Source organism: Lemur catta, chromosome 2 (assembly GCF_020740605.2).
Source record: "Lemur catta isolate mLemCat1 chromosome 2, mLemCat1.pri, whole genome shotgun sequence".
NCBI classification, from domain to species: Eukaryota; Metazoa; Chordata; class Mammalia; order Primates; family Lemuridae; genus Lemur; species Lemur catta.
The window spans coordinates 1,173,556-1,199,998 of NC_059129.1; the positions used below are offsets into that span (position 1 = coordinate 1,173,556).

General features: G+C 59.0%; 2 protein-coding genes across 9 annotated transcripts in view; one reads left to right on the forward strand and one right to left on the reverse strand.

Annotated features, from left to right (window-relative positions):
- The first annotated feature begins 665 nt into the window (after nt 1–665).
- TELO2 (telomere maintenance 2) lies at nt 666–16,220 on the forward strand. 3 transcript variants are annotated; one of them, XM_045541094.1, is made up of 21 exons: nt 668–1,113; nt 1,289–1,637; nt 2,525–2,802; nt 3,972–4,040; nt 4,293–4,440; nt 5,303–5,405; nt 7,259–7,327; nt 7,511–7,652; nt 7,726–7,862; nt 8,431–8,510; nt 8,685–8,783; nt 9,105–9,193; nt 9,376–9,467; nt 9,649–9,765; nt 9,883–9,954; nt 11,202–11,393; nt 11,860–11,951; nt 12,504–12,603; nt 12,802–12,866; nt 13,063–13,178; nt 15,659–16,220. In XM_045541094.1, exons 2-21 carry the CDS (start codon nt 1,303–1,305, stop codon nt 15,760–15,762), a joined length of 2,499 nt encoding a protein of 832 aa, XP_045397050.1. In that variant the 5' UTR covers nt 668–1,113; nt 1,289–1,302; the 3' UTR covers nt 15,763–16,220. The 3 variants fall into 3 exon arrangements, with proteins under 3 accessions (XP_045397052.1, XP_045397050.1, XP_045397051.1); XM_045541095.1 differs by lacking the exon at nt 668–1,113 and adding an exon at nt 1,171–1,182; XM_045541096.1 differs by lacking the exon at nt 12,802–12,866 and having other exon boundaries at nt 666–1,113; nt 15,659–15,776.
- Nucleotides 16,221–16,311: 91 nt separating this feature from the next.
- Nucleotides 16,312–26,443, reverse strand: part of IFT140 (intraflagellar transport 140) — an 83,223-nt gene continuing 73,091 nt past the window's right edge. For 4 of the 6 annotated variants that reach the window (XM_045541092.1, XM_045541090.1, XM_045541088.1 and 1 more), the window contains 6 exons: nt 24,174–24,380; nt 23,729–23,941; nt 23,474–23,640; nt 21,784–21,925; nt 16,830–17,018; nt 16,312–16,584 (listed from right to left, as the gene is read on the reverse strand). In XM_045541092.1, coding sequence (XP_045397048.1) covers nt 16,552–16,584; nt 16,830–17,018; nt 21,784–21,925; nt 23,474–23,640; nt 23,729–23,941; nt 24,174–24,380 — 951 coding nt within the window. In that variant the 3' untranslated portion in view covers nt 16,312–16,551. Of the gene's footprint in view, nt 17,019–21,783; nt 21,926–23,473; nt 23,641–23,728; nt 23,942–24,173; nt 24,381–26,443 lie in introns of all 6 variants that reach the window. The other 2 variants (XM_045541091.1, XM_045541089.1) reach the window with 1 other exon arrangement.

A 26,443-nucleotide genomic window follows, 5' to 3' on the forward strand; every position in this document is an offset into this window, starting at 1 on the left:
CCTCACCTTACCTAAAATAACACCCCCACTGCACTCCGCCTCTCATTTTATTTTTTTTGAGACAGGGTCTTGCTCTGTCATCAGGGCTGGAGTGCAGTGGCGTGCATCATAGCTCACTGCAGCCTCCAACTCCTGGGCTCAAGCCATCCTCTGCCTCAATCTCCCCCCCCCCCCGGTAGCTGGGACTACAGGTGCACGCTACCGAGCCCCGCTAATTTTTCTATTTTTAGTAGAGACGGGGTCTCACTCTTGCTCAGGCTGGTCTCAAACTCTTGACCTCAAGCGATCCTCCCGCCTCGGCCTCCCAGAGCGCTGGGACGACAGGCGTGAGCCACCCCGCCTGGCCTGGTTTACAATTTTGTTCAATTTCAGCTCAGGTCCACAGCGCCAGGCACCTGGCGGGGGCGTGTCGCACGCAGCTCTCACTGCCTGGCCCCGCCTCCTTGACGCCGAGGGCGGGGCGACTGACGTCACTCCGCGGAGGCCGAGCCCGGCGGGCGCCGCGTGAACGGCCCGCACCACGTGGGGCGGGAAGGCCCCGCCCCCGCCCCGCCCCCTGCCTCGTCTGACCCCGCCCCCTGCCTCGTCTGACCCCGCCCCGCCCCGTCTGACCCCGGCCCGCCCTCCGGCGCAGGCGCAGCCGCCTCGGCGCGTGCTCGGCAGGTTAGCGGCGAGCGGTGGCGGGAACCGGCCCCGGAGGCTCCGGAAGGCCCGAGGCGGCTGCGCCCGCTCCCGGAGCTCGTGCTCGGGCCGCCCGCTGGGCCCCCACAGAACTGGGTCCGGGGCCGCGGCGGCCGTGGCGAACCGGCGGCGAGCGGGGCCTGAGAGCGCGCGGCCCCTCGGGAGCCGGGCCGGCTTGGTCCGGGTCGGGTCGGGTCTCGGGGCTCCGGAACCCGCGTTCCCCGCGAGCGGCCCGGGTCGCAGGTCACCGCTCCGGGCTGGCGCTGGCCGGTGACGCTAGACCGGGTTCCCACGTGGGCGCTGCTGACATCGGTTCCGAGGTTTTTGCCGGTGACGCTGGCCAGTGGCACCCCCGGTTGTGACAACTCTCACTTGTCCCCGGGGGCGCGCGCCCAGGAGCCGACGGTTGGTGGAAGGTGTCAGACGCTGCAGGCAAGGAGAAGGGCAGGGAGCAGCTGAGGACAGGGCCGGGTCCCCAGGGAGCTCCCTGTGCGGCCGGAGGTGGGGTCCTGAGGGCGTGTGAAGAAATGCTCCGTGACCCCTGGACTGAGTCGCGTTAATGGCAAAGCTTCTGGGCCTTCTCACGCGCGCTCTCCCGTGCATGCAGGCCTGTGCTGCGGGATGGACCCTGCCCGCTCCGAGGTCCGGCTCGCTGTCCAGGAGGCCGTGCACACCCTTTCGTCATCTGAGGATGGTGGTCACATCTTTTCCACCCTGGGGTCCCTGAAGCGGTATCTCGGTGACACGGAGAGCCCGGCCCTCCCCAGGGAGAAGGAGGAATTTGCCACAGTGCACTTCTCCGCGGTTCTCAGATGTCTGGCGGGCGTGCTGAGCCCGGGCTGGCTGGAGCTGTTGCCCGACGGCCGGCTGGAGGAGCTGTGGGCCAGCTTCTTCCTGGAGGGCCCCGCTGACCAAGCCTTCCTGGTGCTGATGGAGTCCATTGAGGGCACTGCAGGGTGAGTGGTGCTGGGCTGAGCACGGGTTGTTTGTGACCTCGGAAGCATAAGAAAGGCCCGTAGGACTGTGAGCCAACAGGTTCTCTAAATTCCATGGGTTCAGCATCCTAAAAGGTGCTGGGGTTGACAGTAAACAGCTGAATGCTCGAATGTAAAAGCGGTTTGTGACCCTCTCCTCTGCAGTGGGAAGGACCTTGCAGTCCCCCTGTCGCACGCTGTGTCCTCTGTCCTGCCGAGTCAGGGAAGGACAGGAGTGGGAGTGTTCACATCCCAGGGGCCCCAGTGAGCTGGGCAGGCGGTTGGCATGTGCCGTCTTCCTGGGGCCCTTTCTGCCACTCTGGTTCCCAGCCCTGCAGTGGGGCACCCGGGCCCTGCGGGAAACTCTCAGGGCTCCTCGGGACACTCCAGGTTTCAGGGAAGCACAGCGTAGCCGACAGGTGTCTGATGTGGACTCCTGGCTCCAGGTGGCTCCCAGATGCAAGATCAGGGCACTGCGGTCCTTGCCAGGATGCCGTGTTTCTGAGGAGCTGGGTTTTAGAGGTTGCAGGGAGAAACAGCAAGCGCTGAGCTACAGGCGTGGAGCAGGGGGCAGCGGAGCCTCCAGTGTGGCTCCAGCTGGGGAGCCGTGTGGCTGTGGCCAGCTCTCACACCCCACTGGTGATTGAGATGGTTTAGGAGTGGAATTAAAAGGCACTTTCTTGTTTAGTTTGTAACCAGAACCAAAGCTTATGAGAAAGGGTTTTTCTTTTAACTAACGAGCTCGAACATAAACGCTAATTCAGTTGGCGGGACTGCTTGTTTAATGGGCTGCTGGGAGTCCTTGTGGCTACAGGGTGCCGACGAGGGAGGGGCTTCGAGGGCTCCGCCCAACACTCCCGTGTGCTCATCCCCAGCTTCTGTCTGATGAGGATGGCACAGCTGCTGGCCGAGTTCCTGAGGGTGGGCAGGATGGCAGCTCTGATGGAGGCACAGTGTCGGCAGCAGACATTGCCCGGCTTCCCCCTGCTCCGTGAGACGCTGCTCAGCGGGGTGGTGGGCCTGCCCGATCGCCTGGGCAACCGTCTGCAGCGGGGGAGCCTGGCCGAGTTCCTGCCGCAGAACTACTTCCCTCTGCTTGGCAAGGAGGCTGTCCGCGTGCTGCAGGCCGTCGTGGACTCTCTCCGAGGTAAGGCCCTGCCTCAGTGTCCTTTTTCCAACACATCTTCTTGGGCTGTCATCCCCCCCTTCCCTCTCTGGTGTCTTACGGTCTCCAGGGTCTTTGCAGTCTCTGGGTGGTGCTGCGAGGTCAGGTGACGTCCCTTGTCTTAGATAGCAGTGACCACGTGCTGAAGTTTTATCCTTCCTGGCTTTTGATGTTGGGAGGTGGGGCTGACCCTTGATTCCTTCGGTTCTTGGGGACATTTGGTGAAGTCATCAGGACAGGGTTTGCCACCCCCTGCCCCTCACTGGGCGTCCGCAGGGAGGTCATTCGCTCTGAACGGCAGGGCGGCTCCTCCTCTGTGCCTTCCTCCAGCTCTGCACAGGCTGACAGACACCTCAGGGCCAGCTCGTGTGGCCCTGGCCTGGCTGTCCCCAAGCCTGCTCCACGGGCCACTCCCACTGTGGTCTCACCAAGTCCTCCCAGTGCTCAGGCCCAGCTCCCGGGAGGGCCCTCGAGTCCTGCATGGCCCCCACCTGCCCAAGCCATCTGGTCGCTTGCAGTGATCTCCCGAGCTCCCTCCCTCTTTCCGGACTGTAGCTCTGGCCCGGAGCTGCTGCTGTGCGCTGGCTGGTGCCTTAAGGAGCTTTGGGATCCGCCTAGAATATACGTGCAGCGTGTCTCCCTCACACCCGCAGTGGTCGCCTTGGGTTCATCTCGCCTGACTACGCACCCCTCCCTGGTCGCCCGTGCTGCGCCCCCACGCGTGGCTCCGTGGCTGTCCACCCATCAGCCTCAGCGGCCCTGCCCCTCCCCTTGCTCCCCATGTTCCCGCAAGGCTCACTTCACGGATGTGGGCGTGTGTCCCTTCCCTGCGGGTGGCGCTCTGTACTCCCAGGCCCACCCCACGTGGCTGACCGACCACAGCCAGGTCCCCTCAGTCCTCCTTTTCCTCCTTGGCGACGTTATCCTCATCCTGACTTTGTAGGATCAGCGTGACCATTAAGTGACCTAATACGTGTAGTGTGTTTTAAACCGTCACAGATGGCTCTTCCAGTTAAACTCAGTCCTGTTAACACGCAGACAGCGGTTGGAATTGGACTGAACTGCGCAGTGTGGCTGCCTGTCCGTCTGCACTTGCTCAGCTGTCGTGTTACGTTGTTGCCTGTAAAAGGGGGTCCTCCTTTCTGTCCCAGGTGGCTTGGACTGCTCCGTCTCCTTTGTGTCTCAAGTCCTGGGGAAAGTCTGTGTCCGCGGGAGACGGCGTGAGTAGAGGAGCACTTTCCGCCCTGTCCCCACCCCGACCATCCCATCGGCCATCGTGTGGACGGTCGAGAATCCCCCCGGCCCGGATCCCCCACGGGCCCCTCGCTGGGTCGGTGGCGGGAGCTGTCCTGGGCCCCTCGGGTCGGGGGCTGGGCTGTGCCAACTGGGGAGCCAGTGGGGCTCCCTGGACGCACCCTGGGTGCCCGGGGCAGGTGCCACTCCTGAGGCTCAGGCCTCCGTGTGCCCCTCAGAGGAGACTCTGGGCGTGCTGGTGCCTGGGCTGACCGCGCTCACCGAGGGCAGCTGCCTCTGGCAGCGGGTCTCCTGGCGCCTGGTGGAACAAGTGCCGGACCGGGCCATGGAGGCCGTGCTGACAGGGTTCGTGGAGGCCGCTCCAGGGTAAGCAGCCCGGCGCTCTTCCCGCTGCCAACGGTCCCTCTGGGGGGTGGGCCAGACTCTCCTGCGGCTGCCGTGCCTTTGTGCTACTTTTCCTGGGCGCCCGGATGCAGCCAGTACCCCGTGTTGGTGCCCCAGGGTGTGATGGCCCCCCCATGCCTGGTGGCCAGTCCCCCCGAACTTGCTGCTTCAGGATGGCTGTCGAACTGGTAGGGACCACATGTGTGATTTCTTTCTTGTTTATTTTATTTTATTTTGAGACAGGGTCTTTTTCTGTCACCCAGGCTAGAGTGCGAGTGCAGTGGCATCACCACAGCTCAAACTCCTGGGCTCAAGTGATCGTCCTGCCTCAGTCTCCCGAGTAGCTGGGACTACAAGCATGTGCCACCATGCCTGGGCTAGTTTTTTCTATTTCTAGTAGAGATGGGGTCTCGCTCTTGCTCAGGCTGTGAGTACAGTTCCGCTGGCACATGGCTGTGCTCTGGCTGCTTTTGGCTACACCGGCAGGAGTGAGCGATTGCTGCAGAAACTGTGTGGCCTATAAACCTAGAACGTTTATTCTCCCGCCCTTCACAGAAAAGGTTGAGTTCACCTTGGACTTGGTCAGAGCCGGGCCAGGATGCCGTCTGCGCTGACCCCTCACAGCTGGGGTCCAGCCTCTCGGGGTTGCTGCATTTAGGCTCTGGAGGAGGAAGGGTTAAGGCCCACCGAGATGTCCGAGGACTGGCCCCAAGGCTCACGGCCAGCAAGTGGCAGGGCCCAGTGTCCATCCTGGCTCTGCACATCTGGGTTCGTGCCTTCCCCTCCCCTCCGCCTGCCCCTGCCGTGGCTTGTGACTGTGGCCCCTCCGGACTCCACCTCGTAGGCCTGAAGTCCTGTCTCGGCTGCTGGGGAACCTGGTGGTGAAGAATAAGAAAGCCCAGTTTGTGATGACCCGGAAGCTTCTGTTCCTGCAGTACCGACTCACGGTGAGAACGCAGGCAAGGGTGTGGCGGGGCTGCCCCAGGTCACAGAGTGGCTACAAAAGTGCGCTCAGAGCAGTGCCTGTGGCCCGGGACGTGTCGCCATGATTCAGCAGCCTGCAGGAGTCAACGCAGCCGTGGGTCCGTCCTGCCCGTTGGTGGCCCCGCGGTGCTGGGTCTGGGCCAGTGCATCACACATCCCCTAACCCTCCCAACCCCCAGAAGCCGCCCTCACCAGCTGTGCTCTGTGCCCAGGTTGATAGGTCCGGACCCAGGCACGTGACTGCTGCTGTCCCTGTGTTCTGGTGCCAGGCTCCGACCCGGGGGCTGGCTGGCTGTCAGGGTGCGGTGGGCGTCTCAGGCTGTGGTGCAGGGCAGGACAGGTGGGCGCACTGCGGCCTGGGACTCACTTGTCTTCTCACTTGGCAGTACTTGCCGGTGCCCACCTCGTGCCGAGTTCTTTCTTAGTTGCTGAACATCCCACTGGGGGCAGAAGAGCCACAGGCCTCGTCGTGGGGTTGACACCACAGGGAGGGAGGAAGATGCCGCACGTGCACGCCATGGTGTGACGCAGGTGCTCGGGGCCCAGGCGGACGAGTGCCACGGGGCTTGTGAAGACTTGGTGATGAGACACCTGAGGCCACAGGGTGTGGCCCCCAGAGACAGGGCCTGGGCGGCAGCCTCCGAGCAGGATGGGCCATGCGGCCTGAGCTGGTGCTGGGGAGGACGGACAGGCCAGGGCAGCCAGATCCAGAGCCTTGTGGCACCTTCATGGTGTGACGGGGCAGCTGGAGGGTTGGAGCAGAGGTGACAACAGCCAGCTGTGTCACAGAGTCTCGGTCTGGCTGCCGTGTGGGAGGCCAAGGGGGCCAGGGCAGAGCTGACCCTCACTCACTCGCACCTGCCTGCAGCGTGGTGGGGCTGCTGCCTGCGGAGCCCTGTGCATCCCGGGGCACAGCACAGTGGGCATCGAGCTTTATGCAGCCCAGCCATGCTCGGGGTGGGTGGGGGTGACGAGAGATGCCCCAGCCAGCCCCTGAGGGGAGAACAGCCCGGGCTGTCCTGCCGAGGATTCGAGGCCCCTGAACCCCACTGAGCTCACAGCCTTCCAAGCCCCTGGAGCATGAGACAAACCAGGGGACCAGGCCACAAGGAAGACGTGCAGGTGCCAGAGTGGACTTTGGGGGTCTCAGTCCTGGGGGGTGGGGCTGTCGGGACGAGGACGCGGCAGCAAGGGGACAGCGGAGCAGCTTCCAGCACGTCCCTGAACGGAGCAACCCGAGGAGCAAGCGAGGAGCCACGGCAACAGAGAGGACGGAACTGAACATGCAGCAGAAAGCATGGGGCCGCGTCCTGCGGCGAGAGGAGGGATTCGTCCCCGTGGGCACCGCGTCAGTGACGAGAAAGGCAAAGTCAGATGGGAGCGGAGGACCCGCACGCGGGTCGAGGGCAGCCTGTCCTGGGCGGAAAACACGCTGTGGCGTGGAGGGCTAGCGTGAGTCGAGGCGGCGCAGGCCCAGGTGTCGCGGGGCTCCCACCCCCAGGGTCTGGGAGACCTCAGTGCTGTGCGTCACTCCACGCAGCCAGTCTGAAAACTGGTATGAAATGGAAAACTCTCAGGAGAACTTTGTGCCCAAGGTGACATGCAGAAGCAGAGTGTGCCCTGTGCGGCCGGAGCTCTAGTTTTGCACAGCTTTCCCCTGTCTCCACTTGCCAGGGCGGAGGGTGGCCCCTGCACGCACGTCCCCCGGCTGCCGGCCCACAGCCCTGCCGATCCCGGGCCCCAGCAGGACGGCTCGGCCTCCGGGAGCCCCGGGCTGGGAGGTGAGTGGACAGACAGGACGTGGCTTTCATTGCAGACTCCTGAGCTGCAGAGCCTGCTGGGGTACCTAGCCATGGACAGCCAACGGCGCCCGCTCCTCCTGCAGGTAAGTCCCCCCTGTCCTTGTGTCCCCTCGGGGTCCCTGGGAGAAGGGCTGTGCAGGATCCACCTGGTGGGCAGGGCAGAGAGGGGCCGGCTCTGCCCATGCTGGGGCCGCCCTCGGTGGCCTGGTGCTGGCGCAGAGAGCCAGGCGCTGAGCCCACGTGGTCCTGGGCCGTGCTGCCTGCAGGTGCTGAAGGAGCTGCTGGACACATGGGGCAGCAGCAGTGCCGTCCGGCACACGCCCCTGCCGCAGCAGCGCTACATCAGCAAGGCCGTGCTCATCTGCCTGGCGCAGCTGGGGGACGCGGAGCTGCGGGACAGCCGGGACGGTGAGCAGGCGGCTCGGGCGCTCCTGGCCCCAGGCACCCCGAGGTGCTCAGGTTGTGTGTCTGGTCCTTCCAGAACTGCTGGCCGGCATGATGGTGGGCGTGAAGTGCCGCCTCGACAGCAGCCTGCCCGCCGTGCGCCGCCTGGGCATGATTGTGGCCGAGGCCATCAGCGCCCGCGTCCACACGGAGGGGCCTCCCCTGAGGTTCCAGGTGAGCGGGGCTGTCCCCTTCATGAACCCTCTCCGTGGCTGGCCCGGGTCTCCCAGGAGGCTGTCAGTCCAGCCCCCACATCGCCTCAGCTTCCTGGGGTCCAGCCTCGTGGAGCCTCGGCGTTGGCCATGCCGAGGGCCGAGGCTTGGGGGTCGCAGGCATGGCCCTCAGCTCCTGGGGGCCAGGCGGGTCAGGGCCGAGCGCCTGTTCCCCTGGAGCGGATGCCCTGGACAAGTCTACAGACTCGTCCAGACAGGGATCCAGGCGAGGCTGTGGGTGGAGGGAGCAGTTGCCTGGGGTGTGTCCCCTCCCCTGTCCGCCAAGCCCGTGGGGGACACCTCCCCCACTCCTTCAGGAGAAGATGGGGCCCGTGTGGCCCTCAGCACACCTGTGCACACCTGTGCTGCCCTCAGCCCACGTGGACACTTGGAAAGTTACTTTTGGAAGGCGACCGGCTGTCCGCAGCTGCGCCCCGGGAGAGGCTGGGCTGCGAGGGCCAGCTGTGCCTCTGTCCCGTTGGGGAGGTGCCTGTAGTGACTGTCACTGAGCCGGTTGTCTGCGCCTGCAGTATGAAGAGGACGAGCTGAGCCTGGAGATGCGGGCCTTGGTTACCCCCCGGCCGGCAGGCGACGGCGTCCTGGAGGCGGGGTGAGGGTCTGCGTGCCCCTGGCCCCGCGTCCGTGTGCCCTGGGCATCCAACGTCCAGGGCCCAGGACAGGAGCCAAAGGGCGGGGACGGGGGAGAGCGATTCCGAGAGACAAGCAGGTTCTGAGACCGGGTGCTCGAGGGGGCCTGGAAGGGTTTGTTCTTACTATTTCCCAGAAGCCCATCCTTGGCTCCAGCCCCTGCAGAGACCCCTACAGAGACCCCCGCAGAGACCCCAGGGGCACCGCTGGAGGGCTCCGACTCGGAGCTGGACAGGTAGGGGCGGGGCTCCCTGACCCAGTAGCCCCGGCTGCCCGCTCCCCTGCGGGTGGGCACCTCGGCCTCCACTGCATGCTGGGCCGGGCAGCGCTGTGGCCCTGGTGGCCGGCCCACTGCCTTCTCTTCCTCTTCGGTCCGCATAAGTTCCGCAGCTCCTGCCCCTGCCGCTCCTCAGCCCCTCAGCCCCTCCCGAGGGCTGCGGGGACGTGGGTGTGAACGTGCACATTTTCGGGAGGAAGGAGGGGGCACTGAGCCAGCTCTGGGGGCTGCTTCTCATGGGCCGTGGGCGCTTCTGTGTCCACTTGGTTCCTTCCCCAGTGACGATGAGTTTGTCCCCTACGACATGTCAGGAGACAGAGAGCTCAAGAGTGGCAAGGCGCCTGCATATGTCCGGGACTGCGTGGAAGGTGGGTGTGGGCCCAGGTGGGCCTTGCTGTCTGCACCATGGGGCGGTCCCCGGCCCTGGACAGCCCTCGTCCTGACACTCGGGGCTGCCAGGAAGCCCTCGGCAGGACAGCAGGTGTGGCTGCCGGCGCCTGGCTCAGGGTCAGCGCTGAGAGGGACCGAGGTCTGTCTGGGTTCTGTGCAGCCCTGACCACGTCTGAGGACGCGGAGCGCTGGGAGGCAGCCCTGCGGGCCCTGGAGGGCCTGGTCTGCAGGAGTCCCGAGGCCACCCGGGAGGTGAGCAGGCCAGGGGCTGCGGGGAGGTTGGGAGGGCCGGCGGTGGCTGCTGCCCCTGCACTGTCTGCGTCTTGGGTCCCGGGGGGTGGTGTCTGGCTGGTGTGGGATTCAGTGGTTGCTGTTTTTGCTGGGGTGGCAGGTGGCCAGGGCTGCAGGCATCCGATTCCTACCCTGTGTGCAGGTGAGCGTGGAGCTGGCCAAGGTGCTGCTGCACTTGGAGGAGAAGACCTGTGTGGAGGGATTTGAGGGGCTGCGCCAGAGAGCCCTGGTGGCTGTCACTGTCACGGACCCAGCGAGGGTGAGCCCAGTGCCCTGGCCAGTGCAGGCGCATGGGGAGCGCTTGAGGCGCTGCCTGGTGCCCGAGGGCAGCCCCGAGTGGCCTGTGGGGTCCTAGTGGCTTCCTTTGTGGACTCAGGTAGCCGAGTATCTGACCTCGCAGTTCTACGCCCTGAACTACAGCCTCCGGCAGCGCATGGACATCCTGGACGTAAGTGTCCCTGGCCCCTGTCCAGGAGTCCCCTTGGTGCTGGACCCGAGGGGCTTGGACAGGCCTCTCCCTGCTGCGTGTGACAGCAGGTCTCACTCAGCAGTGGCAGAGTTGGGCTTGACAGCTGAGTTCTTTTGGTTTTTAAAGTAATAGTTTTACTGATATAATTCACACATCATAAAATAACACCATTTTGGGGTAAATTGTGGGATATGATTCAGCTGTAAAAAACGTGAAATTTTGATACATGCTACAACACAGATAACCCGTGAACACGTGCTCGAGCCAGTCTCAAAGGCCAGCGTATCATCGGGCTGCGTTTGCGTGGACTGTCCAGGGTGTCAGGGCCGTGGAGCCAGCAGGGCGGGGGATGCCGGGGCTGCGGGAGCGGGTGGGGGAGTGACCGGGAAGAGCTTCCGTGTGGGAAGATGGAAGCGTTCTGGAGGCCGGTGCTGCTGGTGGTTGCTCAACACGAATATACTCATTGACACCATGGAAATGTACATTCTTAAATGGTTAAAATGGTAAATGTGATATTTTGCCACAACAAAACAAAAATGACCCAGAGAGCATCAGAAAGAACTCACCATTTTTTTTTTTTTTTTTTTGTTGAGACAGAGTCTCACTCTGTTGCCTGGCTAGAGTGAGTGCCGTGGCATCAGCCTAGCTCACAGCAACCTCAAACTCCTGGGCTCAAGCGATCCTACTGCCTCAGCTTCCCGAGTCGCTGGGACTACAGGCATGTGCCACCATGCCCGGCTAATTTTTTCTATATATTTTAGTTGGCCAGATAATTTCTTTCTATTTTTAGTAGAGACGGGGTCTCGCTCAGGCTGGTCTCGAACTCTTGACCTTGAGCGATCCACCTGCCCGGCCTCCCAGAGGGCTAGGATTACAGGCATGAGCCACCGTGCCCGGCCAGAACTCGCCATTTTTAAGGGAACAGTTCGGCGGCATTTGGTGCACTCACCTGTCTGCTCTGGAACGTTTCCGCGGCCCCGCAGGGAAGCCCTGCCCAGCCCGTGTCCTGTCTTGGACTTGCCTACCCTGGACGTCTCGGGGAAATGGAGTCACGTGCACGTGGCTTGTGTCTGGCTTCCTTGGCGGACATGGTGTCTGGGGGCAGCCACCTGGGCCCTGTCTCGTAGCACTTGCATTCACTGAGGCTGCACGTGCTTGGTGGGCAACTTGGGAGTGTCATTTGTCCCCACGACGACGGGACTGCGCGGGTGTCTCCACCCCTCCAGGTCCTGACCCTGGCTGCCCAGGAGCTGTCTCGGCCTGGCCGCCTCGGGAGAGCTCCGCAGGACGGTCACCCTCGTCCTGGCCCCTGCTGCTCGCCGCCCCTGACCACCTCCCGGCCTGGCAGCGCCGCGGCTCCCGACTGGCGGGTGGCGGTGGAGGAGCGGATCAGAAGCAAGACCCGGCGGTTCTCCAAGGTCAGCCTCGCGGGCACTGTGTGTGCCCAGTTTCCTCCAGGGGGCGGGCGGCACCAGCACTGGTGGCCTCTTAGGGAGGGTCACGGCACAAACCGAGGAATGTGGCAGTGCACGGCGGAGTCAGACTGGTCCCGGATCCAGCTCAGAAGCGGACGACCCGTGGGTGCTCTGTCGCCGGGGCCTATCTCGGCCCAGAGTGGTCTTGCCCCACTCGGGATGTTGGGAGACTTCTGGTTGTGGCTGGTGGGGGGAGCCAGGGAGGCTGCTCAGTGTCACGCAGCTTGCAGGGCAGCCCCCGCCACGGGTGTTATCCAGCCCTGAACGTCCGTGTGTGAGGCTGGGATCCCTGGTTTGGGCCGAGGGAGCCGGAGTCCTGGGGGCTGCGCGGCTTTGCCTGTCCTGCGTGGGTGGGAGGGCTGCTCGCTGCTGGCCGTGCACCTCCATGACCGCCATGTGGTGTTGGCAGGGCGCTCCCCGGCTGGTCCCCACGGGTGGTCCCAATGCCTTCAACTCCGTGGCCGGCTCCTTCTTCTTTCCCCTCATTCAGCACTTCGACAGGTGAGTGGGTTTTCCACAGGCCTGTGGATTTGGGGAACAGGAGCCCTGACATACCCTGTGGACATGTTTCCCAGGGTGGGGTCCAGTGGGGTTTGGGGCATGAGCAGGGGTCATGACCTTCACCACGGTGTTTTGTAAGCTTAACTTAAATGATGCAGAATGTTCCGCCAAGTTCCCTCTGCCTTGAGCTCTGTGAGAGCTCACTGTGTGTTCCCAGATGTCTGGTGCACAGTGGGGCTGGTGGGGCTGGTGTGGCACGTGCTGGCAGACGCTGTCCTCGCCTGGCCTGGGCCCCCAGGTCCGGGTGTGCGGCCCGTGGGTGGCAGTGTGGCGGGGGTGGGGGCCTTGGCTGGGCCGTGCCAGGCCGTCCTGCAGTGACCGGGCATCTGCAAACACCTTCTCCCATGGCTCTCTTGGTGCCACGTGGGCTCAGGGTGCTGAATGCAGAAGAGGCTTTGTGGAGCTTCCCAGGGTCTCCCTTGCTGGCCCAGGAAGTGGGGAGCCCGCCCCGAGGTACCCGCGCTGCACCATTTGCTCAATTCTGTGTTGCAGGCCTCTGGTGACCTTCGACCTGTTGGGAGATGACCAGTTGGTTCTGGGGAGACTGACTCACACCTTAGGGGCCATGATGTACCTGGCCGTCAATACCTTGGTGAGCTGGGAGGGGAGCTGAAGGCACTGAGCATCGCGAGGCCTCCCCTGGCCCCGGGGACAGGTGTGTGGGGAGGGGGCGGCGCCTGCATGAGGCTCCGCAGGGCCGCGGAACGTCCCTCGCCCTTGCACGGCGCGGTTGCTGGGGGTGGGGATGGCGCGGAGGACCCCTGCCTACCGCTCCTGTGCCGGCCCCCAGGTGGCTGTGCCCATGGGCAAGGCCCTGCTGGACTTCGTGTGGGCCCTTCGTTTCCACGTTGATGCGTGAGTGGCCTGAGGGGCTGGGGCAGGGTGGGTCTCGGGGACGCATAGGTGTCATCGCTGAGGCCATACAGAGCCTCGAGCCAGCTGGCAGGCGGCTGGACCTGGCGCTTCCCAAACAGGAAATGTGCTGGGTGGGGGCCGGGCGGGGGCAGGCGGGGACCGGAGGAGCTCATTCTCCCGCCTCCTTGCTCGGCAGCTACGTGCGCCGGGGCCTGCTGTCTGCCGTGTCCTCCGTCCTGCTCAGCGTGCCTGCCCAGCGGCTGCTGGAGGACCTGCCGGGCGAGCTGCTGGAGGCCAGGTCCTGGCTGGCAGGTGCGTGTGCCCGGGGGCTGCGTCCGTGAGACAGGCGGGGGCGTCCGGCGCCAAACAGTGCCTGCATGTGGCCCGTCTGCACGGGCACATCCCTCCCGCTGCCCACAGGCTTGTGGTGGCCTCTGTGTGGGGGGCAGGGGAGGCGGTTCTTGTCACGGCCACTTTGGGAGCCCTGCAGCGGAACCCAAGGGCAGGTGCCCCCACTGTGTTCCTTCCTGAACCCCAACTTCCGACCGGCTCTGAGGACTGTGGAGGGGCACCCAGCGCCTGCCCCCAGGCTCACCCATGGAGCGTTTGGCCACTGTGCTCCTCCTGAATGTATTCCTTTTTATTTTTATTTTTATTTTGTTTATTTAGTTTTTGTTTTCAGAGGCAGAGTCTCACTGTCTCGCAGGCTGGAGTGCTGTGGTGTCACCATGGCTCACAGCAGCCTCAAACTCCTGGGGAGTTTCCCTTCCTGAGGCAGGGATCCTCCTGCCTCAGCCTCTCGAGTAGCTGGAACTGCAGGCTCCACCATGCCCGGCCATGTATGTTCATTGTAAACTCAGCTGCAGATGTTGTGACTCTTCACCCCGGGTCCTTGAGCTGGGGGTAAGGACAGGCCACTGTGACCCCCTCAGGACACCACGTGGAGAGAACGTCCAGCCTGGCTGCCCCAGTACTGTTCTTCGCTTCAGCCCTGACCCAGGGCCCAGCGGGGCCCCTACGCAGCCCTGAGCTGCCGCCCTCCCAGGCACCTTTGGTCGGCTTGGCTCCCTGGTGCCCTTTGTCGTCTTTGGCTTTTGAAGCCCAGGTTGGCGCGTGCCCCCTGCTGTGGTTTCACTGACCCTGACTCCGCAAGTGTCAGGATGGTCCTGGCCAATGCCGGCTCCTTTGCAGGGACTTGCGCTGCAGGCACCTGTGCTGGGGACACTGGTGGGATCCTTGGGGTGAGGTCATCCTCCCCGTGGGGATGGCCGGTGTCTGCTCTGCCCCAGCCGTGTCCCCGCCTGGGCGTGGGCCCCTGCTGGGGCGCAGCCCTGCTCATCTCGAGGGGCTGCTGAGCTTGTCGGGTTTGAGCGGGCATTTCCCGTGGAGCTGCCGGGGACGGGGGAGACCAGCAGAGCATGGCACGGACGGGCTCCCTGTCCCACGTCCCTGTGCTTAGGGTGGTGGCTGAGTGTGCACATATCTTATTGCCAGAGCCTGTGTCTCTGAGAAGCGGGACAGTGCTGGGGGGTCCTCCTTTTAAGAGGGAGGGCCTGTCAGGTGACGTCCCCTTAAAGCCACCCAGCTCCCTCCTCAGCTGGCACCAACCTGCCAGGAGTGTCCTGCTGCATCGAGGACGACAGTTCCCTCCATGGCTGTGTGGGGAGTCCCCAGCGTGGGGAGCCCCCAGCGTGGGGGGCAGGGCTGCCACACGCCTCGCGGCCATGGGGCCTCTTGCTTCCCCAGGAACTCAGCACTTGCGTCACAGCAGTTGGGGGAGGAGCTTGTGGGGACAGAAGCACCTGGTCCTCAGCAGTGACTTCAGCTCAGGGCATGCAGGGGTCTGGCCAGTGCAGCCTTGTCTGCTGTGTCAGGGCAGCACTGTGGCTGAGCACGAGACGCTCGTAGCACAGACCCCCCCGAGGGCTCCAGGTGCCCTCGCACATGTGAGGGTGCTGGGGTAACCCCCACTGGTGGAGCTTCCGGTGCCTTGCCAGGCTCTAGGAGGCCTTGGTGAGGGCCCTGACGTGGTGGGGACAACCGGAGATTCAGTGCCACCCTGAGTGGGGCAGTGCAGGACTCCAGACCCCCCGAGGCCCACCTCCCTGGCCCCTTCCATGGGTGGGGTCACCTCCTGACCCCCATCAGGTGGTGGGCGGCCGCTCATACACTCCTGGGTCCCCTGCCTCTGTGACTCAGCACCGTGGCACTGCTGCAGCTTGACTCTCTGGGCCAGAGTGGGCCCTGCGTGGCCCCAGGCTGGGCGGCCCCTCCCCCACCGGCAGCGAGGTCACTGCTCTCCACGTGCGGCCCAGCTGCAGGGCCTTGGGGGGATTCCCAGGCTCCTGAGCAGACCCCTGCCCCCACTCGAGTCAGGTGTGGCAGGGCGAGGGCTGTGCACCTGCTCACCTGACCTCCGCTTGCTCACCTGTGTGTGTCTCGTAGCAGTGCCAGGCCCAGGGAGGATCCTGCCTCTGTCTTTGGGCCGGTTTTCTCCCAGGTTGCTGCTGCGGTGGGTGGGATGCCCCGCGTGTCCCACAGTGGAGGGTGTCCCTGTCACCCGGCCCCCTGGCCCAGGCTCCCAGCCCCAGGGGGAAGGAGGTTGCCCACGCGCAGGGACGTGGTGGTGCACCCTTGCCGGCATCTGAGATGGGGCCTTAGTGAAGGTGCTGGTGCCAGATGCCCACGGCCTGGCAGGTGGCTCATTTAGGAAGACTTCAGAGGAAAGAAAAGAGCAGACAGCTGGCCCGTGACGCTGCCTCATGTTCCATTTCCATTCTTACCTTTGGCAGACGTGGCCGAGAAGGACCAGGATGAGGACTGCAGGGCGCTGGCGCTGAAGGCTCTGCTGCTTCTGGAGAGACTCAAGGACAAGCTCCTCCCGCCGTCGCCTTAGCCCCTGTGCCTTTCCCCAGCCCGCGGCCCCAAACAGGAGGCCCGAGGAGTGGAGCGGAGCAGAGGACCTGGGCAGACGTGGAGGCTTTGCAGCGCGGCCAGGTCTGGAGCGGCAGCCGGTGCCGAGCGTGCAGATGGGGAAGGCCCGCAGCCCCTGCCTGCACCCCCGCCGCTATTTTTAGCCCGGCAAGTCTGAGTGTTCGGCTAAAAATGCACAAGGGCTTGGGGCTGCCGTCACAGCACACAGCAACCTGAATGAATGCTGGGGCTGGGGGCGTTGGCAGGAGTTGACCCCTGCAGTGAGGGGAGAATCGGGGAGCAGCAGCGGAGGATGGTGGGAGCTGCTGCTTAGGGCCCCAACGCTCGCGCAGGAGCCAGCAGGAAGGGCACACCCCTGTGGCTTTCGCATGGCCTCCGGACGTTGTGTCCCCCGAACAGTAAAGAGCAGCAGGTGCCCGAGCATGGCCTTCACTGTGGTTCTGACTAGTCACTGGGCTCGGGCAGGGCCTGCAATGCCCAGGGGCCCGTGTGCGGAAGGAAGAGCCTGGGCCCGAGAAAACAAACTTTATTGCAGTCGCAGGAGGGCCAGGGTGGTCCTGGCCGCAGTGGGCCAGCTGGGAACTGCCAGGTGACCATCAGAGGGGCTTAGGGAGGGGTGTGGGGAACAGGGTAGCAGGTGTCCCCTGTCCTCTGGGTGCCGCGTCGCGAAGCTCTAGAAGTCTCCCAGGCTTCACAGTATGTAGTTGGGAGAAGATCGTGGGAAAGGCGAATCCAACTGCCTTTAAAGGAACTAGTCCAAAAATCCGCAGGAGCTGCTGAGCGCCTGGAGGCAGGAATGCCAGAGGAATGGTTTAAAAATACAAACACACACGCTCCCTCTGGGCCCTGGTGACTGGGCCTGTGTCCTGCTACAGCTCTGCTTCCATGTTCCAACACATGAGGGATTTTGGGGAACAAAAAAGCTGCCTTTGCTGCTATTGGCAACTGGAAAATTCCAGAAGATGCTTCTAGTGGGAGGACACTGGCTGGCTGGCCAGAGGCCCGGGCCCATTAGGGGTCATTTTCTACCTCTTCCACCACCTCCTCGTCCACGTCCCGGGGGTCCTCCATGCTGTTGTGGTGGATCCGCTGGGGCATGGCGCGTGCCGGAGGGAGGCCAAGGCCCTGGAGCACGGCGTCCGTGGTGCGCTGGCTCACGTAGTAGGACATGTTGGCAGAGGGAATTCTCTTGCGCATCTCCTCCAGGTGCTTATAGGCCTAGGGCAGAGGTGACAGCCAGGTACTCGTTTAGTCCACAGTGACACCCAAAGGAGCCATCCTATTTGTTCACTAGAAAGAAGTTCCTAAACCCCCTCAAGGTACCCGGCTCGCTACCCTCGGTCAGAGGAAAGCCTCCCGCCTCCGCCTCCAGGGGACACTCGGGTCCGGTGGTCCGAGGCTTCCCGGTGTTTAGGAGGGGATCATGGTGTCCACAGATGGCACATGTTTCAGGCTCTGAATGGTTAACACTATAAGCTGTCATCAGTATTTTAACTTTTTTTCGAGGTTGCAGTGAGCTATGATCACACCACTGCACTCCAGCCTGGGTGACAGACTGAGATCCTGTCTAAAGAAATGATTTTTGGGTGACTCACTGACACCATCGCGCAGTTGGCCCAGCCTCTGCCTGGGCTGGACGGGCAACGTGCAAGCCCTCCACGCGCTCTCAAAGGAGAGGCTGTGAGCAAACACCTGCATCCTCAAGCATTCACAAACGCCCTGCTGTGCCCCAGCTGCCCTGCTGGACACGTGGGACACAAGACAAAGAGGAACAGGCTGGGGACGGAGAGGTCTGGTGGCAGCATTCAAGGAAGGGCTACAAGGGGAGGGAGGAGTAAGGAGCTGGTCAGGACATGGGAAAAGACCTCGTGGCCAGAAGGCCTGTGTGAGCCTGAACATCAGGCCCAGCACCTGTGACCCCAGCTTGTGCAGGCTGGCTTTATCAAGGGCAAGGAAGCATCTCCAGAAGGAAGGCAGGGACCAAGGGCGGGCAAGGGGCAGGGTGCAGGACAGCAAAGACGACACGTCGTCGCATGTCCTGACCAGGGGACATATTTGTTGCCCAGAATCAGGAGTTTGCAAGGGTTTGGCTCTGATGACAGGGCAGTGAGAACCGAGTGGATGGTGAGTGGCCACGCTGAGGGCAAGGAGCCTGAGAGAGACATGGAAACAGCAGCAACAAGGTTTCCTTCTACCAAGAGGAAGCTGTGCATGCCTATCTCAGTTTATTTATAGTTTTGAGTGTTTTTTAAATTTGGAATTCCTAGGCTGGATGCAGTGGCTCACGCCTGTAATCCTAGCACTCTGCGAGGCCAAAGCAGGAGGATCACTTGAGCTCAGGAGTTCAAGACCAGCCTGAGCAAGAGTGAGACCCCGTCTCTACTAAAAAAATAGAAAGAAATTAGCTGGCCAACTAAAAATATATAGAAAAAATTAGCCAGGCATGGTGGTGCATGCCTATAGTCACAGCTACTCAGGAGGCTGAGGCGGAAGGATTGCTTGAGCCCGGAAGTTTGCGGTTGCTATGAGCTAGGCTGACACCATTGCACTCTAGCCCGGGCAACAGAGTGAGACTGTCTCAAAAAAAAAAAAAAATTCCTAAGTCCCACAGGCTTCAAACGAGCATAGAGACAATAAAGAAACTGGTGAAATATGATTTTTCAGGCTGGGCACGGTAGCTCACACCTGTAATCCTAGCACTCTGGGAGGCCGAGGTGGGTGGATCATTTGAGATCAGGAGTTCAAGACCAGCCTGAGCAAGAGTGAGACTCTGTCTCTACTAAAAATAGAAAGAAACTAGCTGGACAACTACAAATATATAGAAAAAATTAGCTGGACATGGTGGTGCATGCCTGTAGTCCCAGCTACTCAGGAGGCTGAGGCAGTAGGATCGCTTGAGCACAGGAGTTTGAGGTTGCTGTGAGCTAGGCTGACGCCATGGCACTCTAGCTTTGGCAACAGAGCAAGACTCGGTATCAAAAAAAAAAAAAAAAAAAAGATTTTTCTGTTAATGTTGAAGATACAGGCATCTAAGTGTCTCTATAGTCCAATTTTGTTTTATACACAAAATCGTAGTTCTCCAAAAAGCATGCAGTGGCGAGCACCTGTAATCCCAGCTACCATGAAGGCTGCAGCAGGAGGATCACTTAAGCCCAGGAGCTCAAGGCTGCAGTGAGCTACGATTGTGCCTGTGAACAGCCACCACACTCCAGGCTTGGCAACTCAGCAAGACCCATCTCAGAACAAAACAAAAACAAAATAAAAAAAAAGAAAACTTGTTGGAATTAGACTGATTTTTTTTGCAACAACACAAGGGGCCAGTGAGTGGAAATGGTAGGGGCACAAGGCAGTCTCACAGTGCTGACCTTCAGCCTTGGGGATACCACCTGTTGGATTAACTTTCCTGTGAATTCCGGAGACTGCAGCCTAGTGCGGCCGACACTGTCAGCACATGTCTAAAATCAGTTTGTCAATGCTCGGTTTGCTAGCACTCGAGACGAAGCAGAGAGGCTCCTTGGGCACTGTAACTCCCCAGAGCTATCTGCCCGGGGAACACAACCCCACAGGCAGAGCGTCAGGACGCAGCAAGGTCTGCGTGTATCTCTGCCCCTGGGAACGTGAAGGACAAATGCGGGTGGGTGGAATTTTTTGCTGGCTACCGTAGAATTATGATGGAAAAAGAATGAGGAGCCTTCCCCACCAACCCTCGCCCTCCTTTTGGAAAAAAATAAAAAAAGACTGAGGAGCGAGGCTGCTGATAATGGCAGCATAAGTCACATTAGGTCACTGCTCCCCGCAAATGATAAGTCCTGGGCAAACGCAAGGGAGAACAGCTGCAGGCAGCACACACGGGAAGAGGGGTAGCAGTGGGTGAGTCTCCTGCTTGTAACTTCTTGCCTCAGGGCAGGCCCCAGGAGTTTGAGGCTGCAGTGAGCTGTGATGACACCACTGTACTCTAGACCAGGTGAGTGAGTGAGAGACCCTACCTCAAAACAAAACAACAAACAAAAAGATAAAACACTCACAGGATAGATAAATTGAAATTTTAAAAGATAACAGGACAGAAAGTTCACAGGAACAATAAAAACTGATAGGACAAGCCAAACAAAAATGGTACAGTGAAATCAAGCCATATTAATAATTATGTTAAATGTAAGTGGATAAAACATTCCAATCAAAATGCAGAGATTATCAGAATTTTAGAAAGACCCACCTATATGCTGTCTACCAGCAATGTACTTTACGGCGACACAGATGAGCAAAGGTAAAAGGCAGGAAAAGGCTACGCCATACAACACTAAGCTTGAGACAACAGGCCAGCTATGCTGGTGTTACATTAGGGACACTTCAAAAGAATACTACCAGAGACAAAGGGGGACATTTCATAAAGATCAACTCAGCCACCCTGCTTACTGCCTTGGGAGTTTTTAAGCTGCAGTGCAGGGAGGGGGAACCAATCAGCTGGGAGTCTGTCTGTGCTTGAGGAGATGGGTCTGAGTCTAGGGAGGCCGAGGCAGCTGGAAGGCATGGACTAGAGTACTGGACAGGAGAGAGCAGACAGACAGAAACAGCACTCGAGACCTGCGGAGGGATCCGAGTCTTTAGCTGAGTAAAGAACAGTGCATGTGTGTGAAGAAAGTAACTGAGGCCAGGGAAAAACTGCTGGAAGTGATCAGGTAGAACAACCCCAGAGACTGATCATGCATGGCCAGGAACAGTTCATTCTCCCACCTGCCACAGGGGAAAGACCTCCCAATACATGAGGCATTGAGTAGAGCAGACCCCTTGGTAGTGGTGCAAAATTAACCCTAGACACAGCCTGTTCTGGATGCATCTAACAAAGCTAAAAAGCAAGCTGCAAAAGAATCAAATTGTTTCCAAGTAACTTAACCTCACCCCAGAACAAGGCTAAAAAATATTTAAAAGAAAATGCACTCCAAGGAAGACTGCAAAAAGAAAAAAAAAGAAAAAAGAATACACACACACACACACACACACACACACTCCACCATCCAACTACCTAAAACATTTTCAGTGTCTGGAATCAATAAAAAATTACCAAACATGCAAAGGAGCAGGGAAATATGAGCCATAATAAGAAGAATCAATCCATAGAAACAGATCCAGAACTGACACAACCGAGTTTGAAGACAAGAACATGAAAACTATTATAAATGTACTTCATGTGCTCAAGAAGGCAGAGAAAAGTACAAGCATGATAATGAGAGACATGGAAGATACAGAGAAGTAGCAAATCAGATTATTAGAGATGGAAATCATAATGTCTGAGATGAAAAATAGGGATGGGATTAAAATAAGAGTAGACATTGCAGAAGGAAAGTTGGTGAACTTGAAGCAATAGCAACTACCCAAAATGAAAAACAGAGAACAAAACCTAGGAAAAAAGAAAGTATCAGTTGAGTACAGTGACAACCCTGTATAACAAGTAATTAGATTTTCAGAAGGAGAAGAAAGATAGGGATAGAAGGGAACTTCCTCACAGACTGGGAGAAAATATTTGCAAATCATGTATCTGATAAAGGGAGTGTCAGCCTAGCTCACAGCAACCTCAAACTCCTGGGCTCAAGCGATCCTCCTGCTTCAGCCTCTCGAGTAGCTGGGACTATAGGCATGCGCCACCATGCCTGGCTAATTTTTCTATTTTTAGTAGAGACGGGGTCTTGCTCTTGCTCAGGCTGGTCTCGAACTCCTGACCTCGAGTGAACCTCCTGCCTTGGCCTCCCAGAGTGCTAGGATTACAGCCGTGAGCCACCGCACCCAGCCAAGAACACAATTTTTTTTAAACGACTAAGAGATAAACTATGGTTATTCAGACTTGGGTATGTGGCAGATATTTTCTCAAAAATGAACAAAGTGAGCCTGTTACTTCAAGAAAATTAATGACAACATCTGAGCTCTGAAACAGAGAGTCCCAGAAGCCGCATGTGGCAGGATGGTCCTGGTGAGCAGTGCCCGGCCTCACCATCTGGTACTCCTCCATCTGCAGGTAATGCTCCACCAGGAAGCCATAGACGTCCCCGATGCGGACGGTGCTGTCCAGGTCTGGTTCCTCCAGAAGCAGCTCACACTGCTTGACGGCCTCCTTGGGGTCTTCCGTGTATGTCCTGCAGAGAGCAAAGATGAGGCCTGTGCCCCGAACCCCTGGACACACGCTGCTTGTCAGAGGGCACACAGACTTCTGTCCTGCAGGACACGGTCCTGGGGAGTGGCAGGAGGAAGTTTTTTGTGAAGTTAATTCCCACAAATTAAGTTAATTCATTAATTTCTTCATTCATTCATTCAACAAACTCTTACTGATCACTTACAGTGCTGGGTCCTATGCCTGGACACCGAGATCAAAGACCTCTAACCATTAGTTCCTGCCCAGGGGACAGCCTAGAGGGGACAGAACCCTCTAGGTTAAGTGTGACCCAGAGGGACGCGGGAGTATGTGGATGGGGGTGTGTTGAGAGGGGCACACCACCTTGCGAAGGCAGTTGAAAGGAACCTTCAAAGCAGAGGAGTTGGCCTGAACGCAGGCCAGCACGTGTGACCCGCTGTGGGCGTGTGTGGCAGAGCAGGGTGGGGGGTGAGCCTGCCCACGAGCCAGCTGAGACACGACTCGGCCCAGGGCAGGTGACTGGAGCTGCAAAGTGCTCAGGCTCCCACTTCTGGAAAGTCTGGGGTCCACCCGGCTGTGCACTGCCTCGGCCACTCCAGGCAGGTGCCTGGCCTGCCCTCAGACCCCTGACCCCTGAAGGGCTGCCACCCTGCCCCTCACACATCCTCTGGCCTCCACCCACACGCCCTGGGCTCTCGCTGGTGACCACCTGCTGCCCATTCTCCTTCAGCCCTGCCTCCCGCTGCCCAGGCTCAGCAGGCATCTGCCACGTGCAGATATTCCAGAATTTACACATGCTAGTGGACAGTGTCCTCTAAGGAACCCCACTTTGCACAACACTGTTCAACAGTTTCTGGAACTCTCCTTCTGAAAGGCTGTTTGCAGACGAGAAAGACACTGTTGCTAGTTTGGCGGACGCTGAGCCCCAGGAGCCCACAGATGTCTGCTCAGGTGTGGTGACCCCCAGATAGATGAAAACTGGGAGGTATCATATAAAAATTTATATTCTTGGCCTTTCCTAAAAACTGAGACAATGCACTGCCCAGCACCTCCCCCCACAGGCCTGGAGCCTGGCGGCAGTGGCACCGAGGACAGGTGGGAGCCTGCGGGTCACCATGGCCCCAGCCACCCTGAGTCACATGATAGTCCCTCACTCAGGATGACCTGCCTGACCCCTGCATGCCCTGACCAGGGGCACACCTGCCCCTGGACACACCTTTTCACCCAAATTGCCTCCTCCTCCCCTCCCCCACCAGATTTCTCTCTCGATGTCTCTGGGTGTTTCCAGAACAATCTTCCCAAGCAAGATTGTGCCCAGGTTCCAAGGGAACTCTCCAAGAGGAGCTCAGATGTATCTTAAGCAACAGAGATGACCCTTGGGTTCCTACCCAGTTGCCCAAGGATTTCCTTTGGAGAGCGTTTGTCAGAAGTGAATGTTTGGTTTGGTTCCTTGCTGTCAGCTGTCACTCTCCCAGTGAAGGGGGACTGGGGGGATTCCCGAAGCCTGCGGGGCGGTGCGGGCCAGCTGCCTGCCCGTCTGCTGGGGACGCACCTGCGGGCCTGGATGAACCTCTTCACCAGTGCCATCTTGCTCTGCAGCTGAGCCAGCTTGGTCTCCTGGTCCAGTGGGCTGGAGGCCTTGGCCTTGGCCAGGCACTTGTAGGCCTCAGTCAGCGCCCCGTGGGCTTTGTTGTAGTTCTGGTATTCATCGATCTCCACCTGCACCAGGAGAACGTCAAGACCCAGTGAGGCCCAGGCCTCCCACAACCCCCGCCGGGCCTGCTGGAGTCCGAGGAGGGGTCTGTACCTGGGCACAGGCGTCATAAAAGCCCGCCAGCAGGTCCAGGGCACGCCCCTTTGTGTAGAAGCTGATGATGTTCTTCATGATCTCTGGCTCCTTCCGCCAGTCCAGGGACTGCAGGTAGTTGGCAGCCATGATGTAGATCTCCTTCTGCCTGGAGACGCCCGCGAAGAACATGATTTTCTCTGTGTCTCCAGACTTGAGCAGCGCTCTCATGGCCTGGGCAGAGAGAGCGGGGGCTCAGGTGCGCGGGCAGAGCACCTGGGGACTCGCTCACACCCAATGATGCTGCACGTTTGGCTCACAGAAAGAGTGGCTCGGGGCTTCTCGTGTTCCCCAGCCCAAAAATCTCTTGCCCTCCCTGCTAAGTGCACAGGCAAAGGGAGAAAGCACAGCGGCCTCGGTCTACATGACTGTGAAACGGCTGTGAGAACGGCCGGCGGACGCTCACCTTCAGCTTGTTCCCGGCCTGCGTGTACTTCTTGGTCGCCAGGTGGTAGCTGCCCTGGCGCATGCAGCAGTTGGCCACCTGCTCCAACAGCTCCCGCCGGGACTCCTCAGACAGGTCCTTGGAGTCCTTGGACACGGTCATCTTTTCGGCCATGTCCTCTGTGATGGTCATGTTCTGCTCCAGGCACAGCTGCAGGGCTTCGTGGTACTGCAAAGGCGCCAAGGAAGCCTCAAGGGGGCCGCTCCCCTGAGCAGCTGAGGGGCACCGAGGCCGAAGTGGCGCCCGTGCACCCCACACCCCCAAGGAAACCAGGCCCACGGCTCGGTGGTGGCTGCTGTCTGGATTTGTTCATGTTACTTTCTCTCACGCTATGAACCTTAACATTCTAGAATGTAATGAAGGGAACATGGAGCGCAAATGAATATTGTATTTGTTCTGGTAGAAAAAGGAAACTGGTAATTCATTTTCTCTTATAATTTTTTTAGAATTTTTAAAATTAAGGGTTTTAATTTTTCGGCCGGGCGCGGTGGCTCACGCCTGTAATCCTAGCTCTGGGAGGCCGAGGCGGGTGGATCGCTCGAGGTCAGGAGTTCGAGACCAGCCTGAGCAAGAGTGAGACCCCGTCTCTACCAAAAATAGAAAGAAATTATCTGGCCAACTAAAAATATATATACAAAAAAATTAGCCGGGCATGGTGGCTCATGCCCGTAGTCCCAGCTACTCGGGAGGCTGAGGCAGTAGGATCGCTTGAGCCCGGGAGTCTGAGGTTGCTGTGAGCTAGGCTGATGCCACGGCACTCACTCTAGCCCGGGCAACAAAGTGAGACTCTGTCTCAAAAAAAAAAAAAAAAAAAAAAAAAAAAGGGTTTTAATTTTTCTTTCTTTCTTTTTTAATTGTAAGAGGGAACACAACTCCAGTGTGCCGGGTCCCCTCCCCCTAGAGTTTTAATTTTTTTTTTAATTTTAAGAAAAAAATTTATATTCTTTTTTCTTTTCTAACATCAACTTGAACCAAAAAAAATTTATATTCTTCACTCAAAGACATGTCTTAGAAAAAAAAGGATTTTGTCTTAGAGGTCATTCCACCTCAGTACATGAGGTGCTGGCACGTGCTCTCTGCTTGCTGTGTGGGGTTCCGCTGTGCCAAGGTGAATTAACCACGACTCTGCTGATGACGAGGGTGACTGTCTTCTGCTGTTACAACAATTTCTGTGGCGTGTAACCTTGTGCATGCACATGTCACCTGAACGTGTGAATGTGTCGGTTGGGATCAATTCCTGAGGAAAAGAATTGCTCAGTCAAGGCAGGTGTAAACTTTACTAATGACAGACGTTCCTGCCCATGGTGCCTGAGTGATCTGTTCTGAGCCAATCTAGGATTTTCTAACCTTTTCGCCTTGACTAGTCCAGCTCCTGAGAAACGGCACCCCCGCGAGCTCTGATCTGTGATCTCTTTTTACGAATGAGGCTCAGCATCGTGTATTAAGGAACCACTCACATTTCCTTTTTAACAAACTGTTCACATTTTTTGCCCTTTCTGTTTGAGTTGTTGGTAAAATTTTTATTGGTTTATAAGAACTTGATAAATTTTAAGAAAATTAGCCTTTTGGGATAGAGGTAAAATATATTTTTGCCCATTTTACTATTTATCTTCACCTTGTTTATGGCACTTTCCCCAAGTGCTATAGCCAAATGTATGTTTGGTTGAATTGCCCAGTCTTCCCCACTATGGCTTTGGGCTGGTTTTACACCACACTTAGAAAAAGCCTTCCCTCCTTCAAGACGGTGCAGGACGCTGAAGGGTGGAACTGCGGTTGCTTCACTGTTACACTTGAATCTCTGACCTCTCTGGAATTTACTCTGACGTGGGGTTTCCCAAATGACCACCTGGGCGTTCCGATCCCTCTGATGGAGTGGCCCGTCCCTCCCCCACGCCGTGCACTTCCCTCATCCCACATTAAATGGACTCACGCCCCTGGCTCTGTTTCTGGATTTTCTAATATTCCCCCTGATCTGTAGACCTGCTCATGTACCAGCCCAGAATATTTGGGATTTTATGTATTATCTTTTACTATCTGGGTGTTTGATCACCTTTTAGTCGTCTTTCCCAGATTTTTCCTGGCTGTTCTGATTTACCTAGTTTTACTATGAAGTTACAGAATCAACGTCTCTAGCGAGAGAAAACCCTCTGGTGTCGTTCCTGGGCCCCAGTCAGCCTGCAGACTACCCTAGGACAGGCCTTTCTAACCAAGGACACGGCGTGTACGAGAAT

What these genes read in the sequence shown, in the direction of transcription:
- TELO2 (XM_045541094.1), top strand. Translation starts at nt 1,303, where the DNA reads ATGGACCCTGCCCGCTCCGAGGTCCGGCTCGCTGTCCAGGAGGCCGTG. An exon ending in GTCCCGAGGCCACCCGGGAG is followed by an intron (nt 9,468 to 9,648) that starts GTGAGCAGGCCA and finishes CCCTGTGTGCAG; the next exon opens with GTGAGCGTGGAGCTGGCCAA. An exon ending in GGCCAGGTCCTGGCTGGCAG is followed by an intron (nt 13,179 to 15,658) that starts GTGCGTGTGCCC and finishes TACCTTTGGCAG; the next exon opens with ACGTGGCCGAGAAGGACCAG.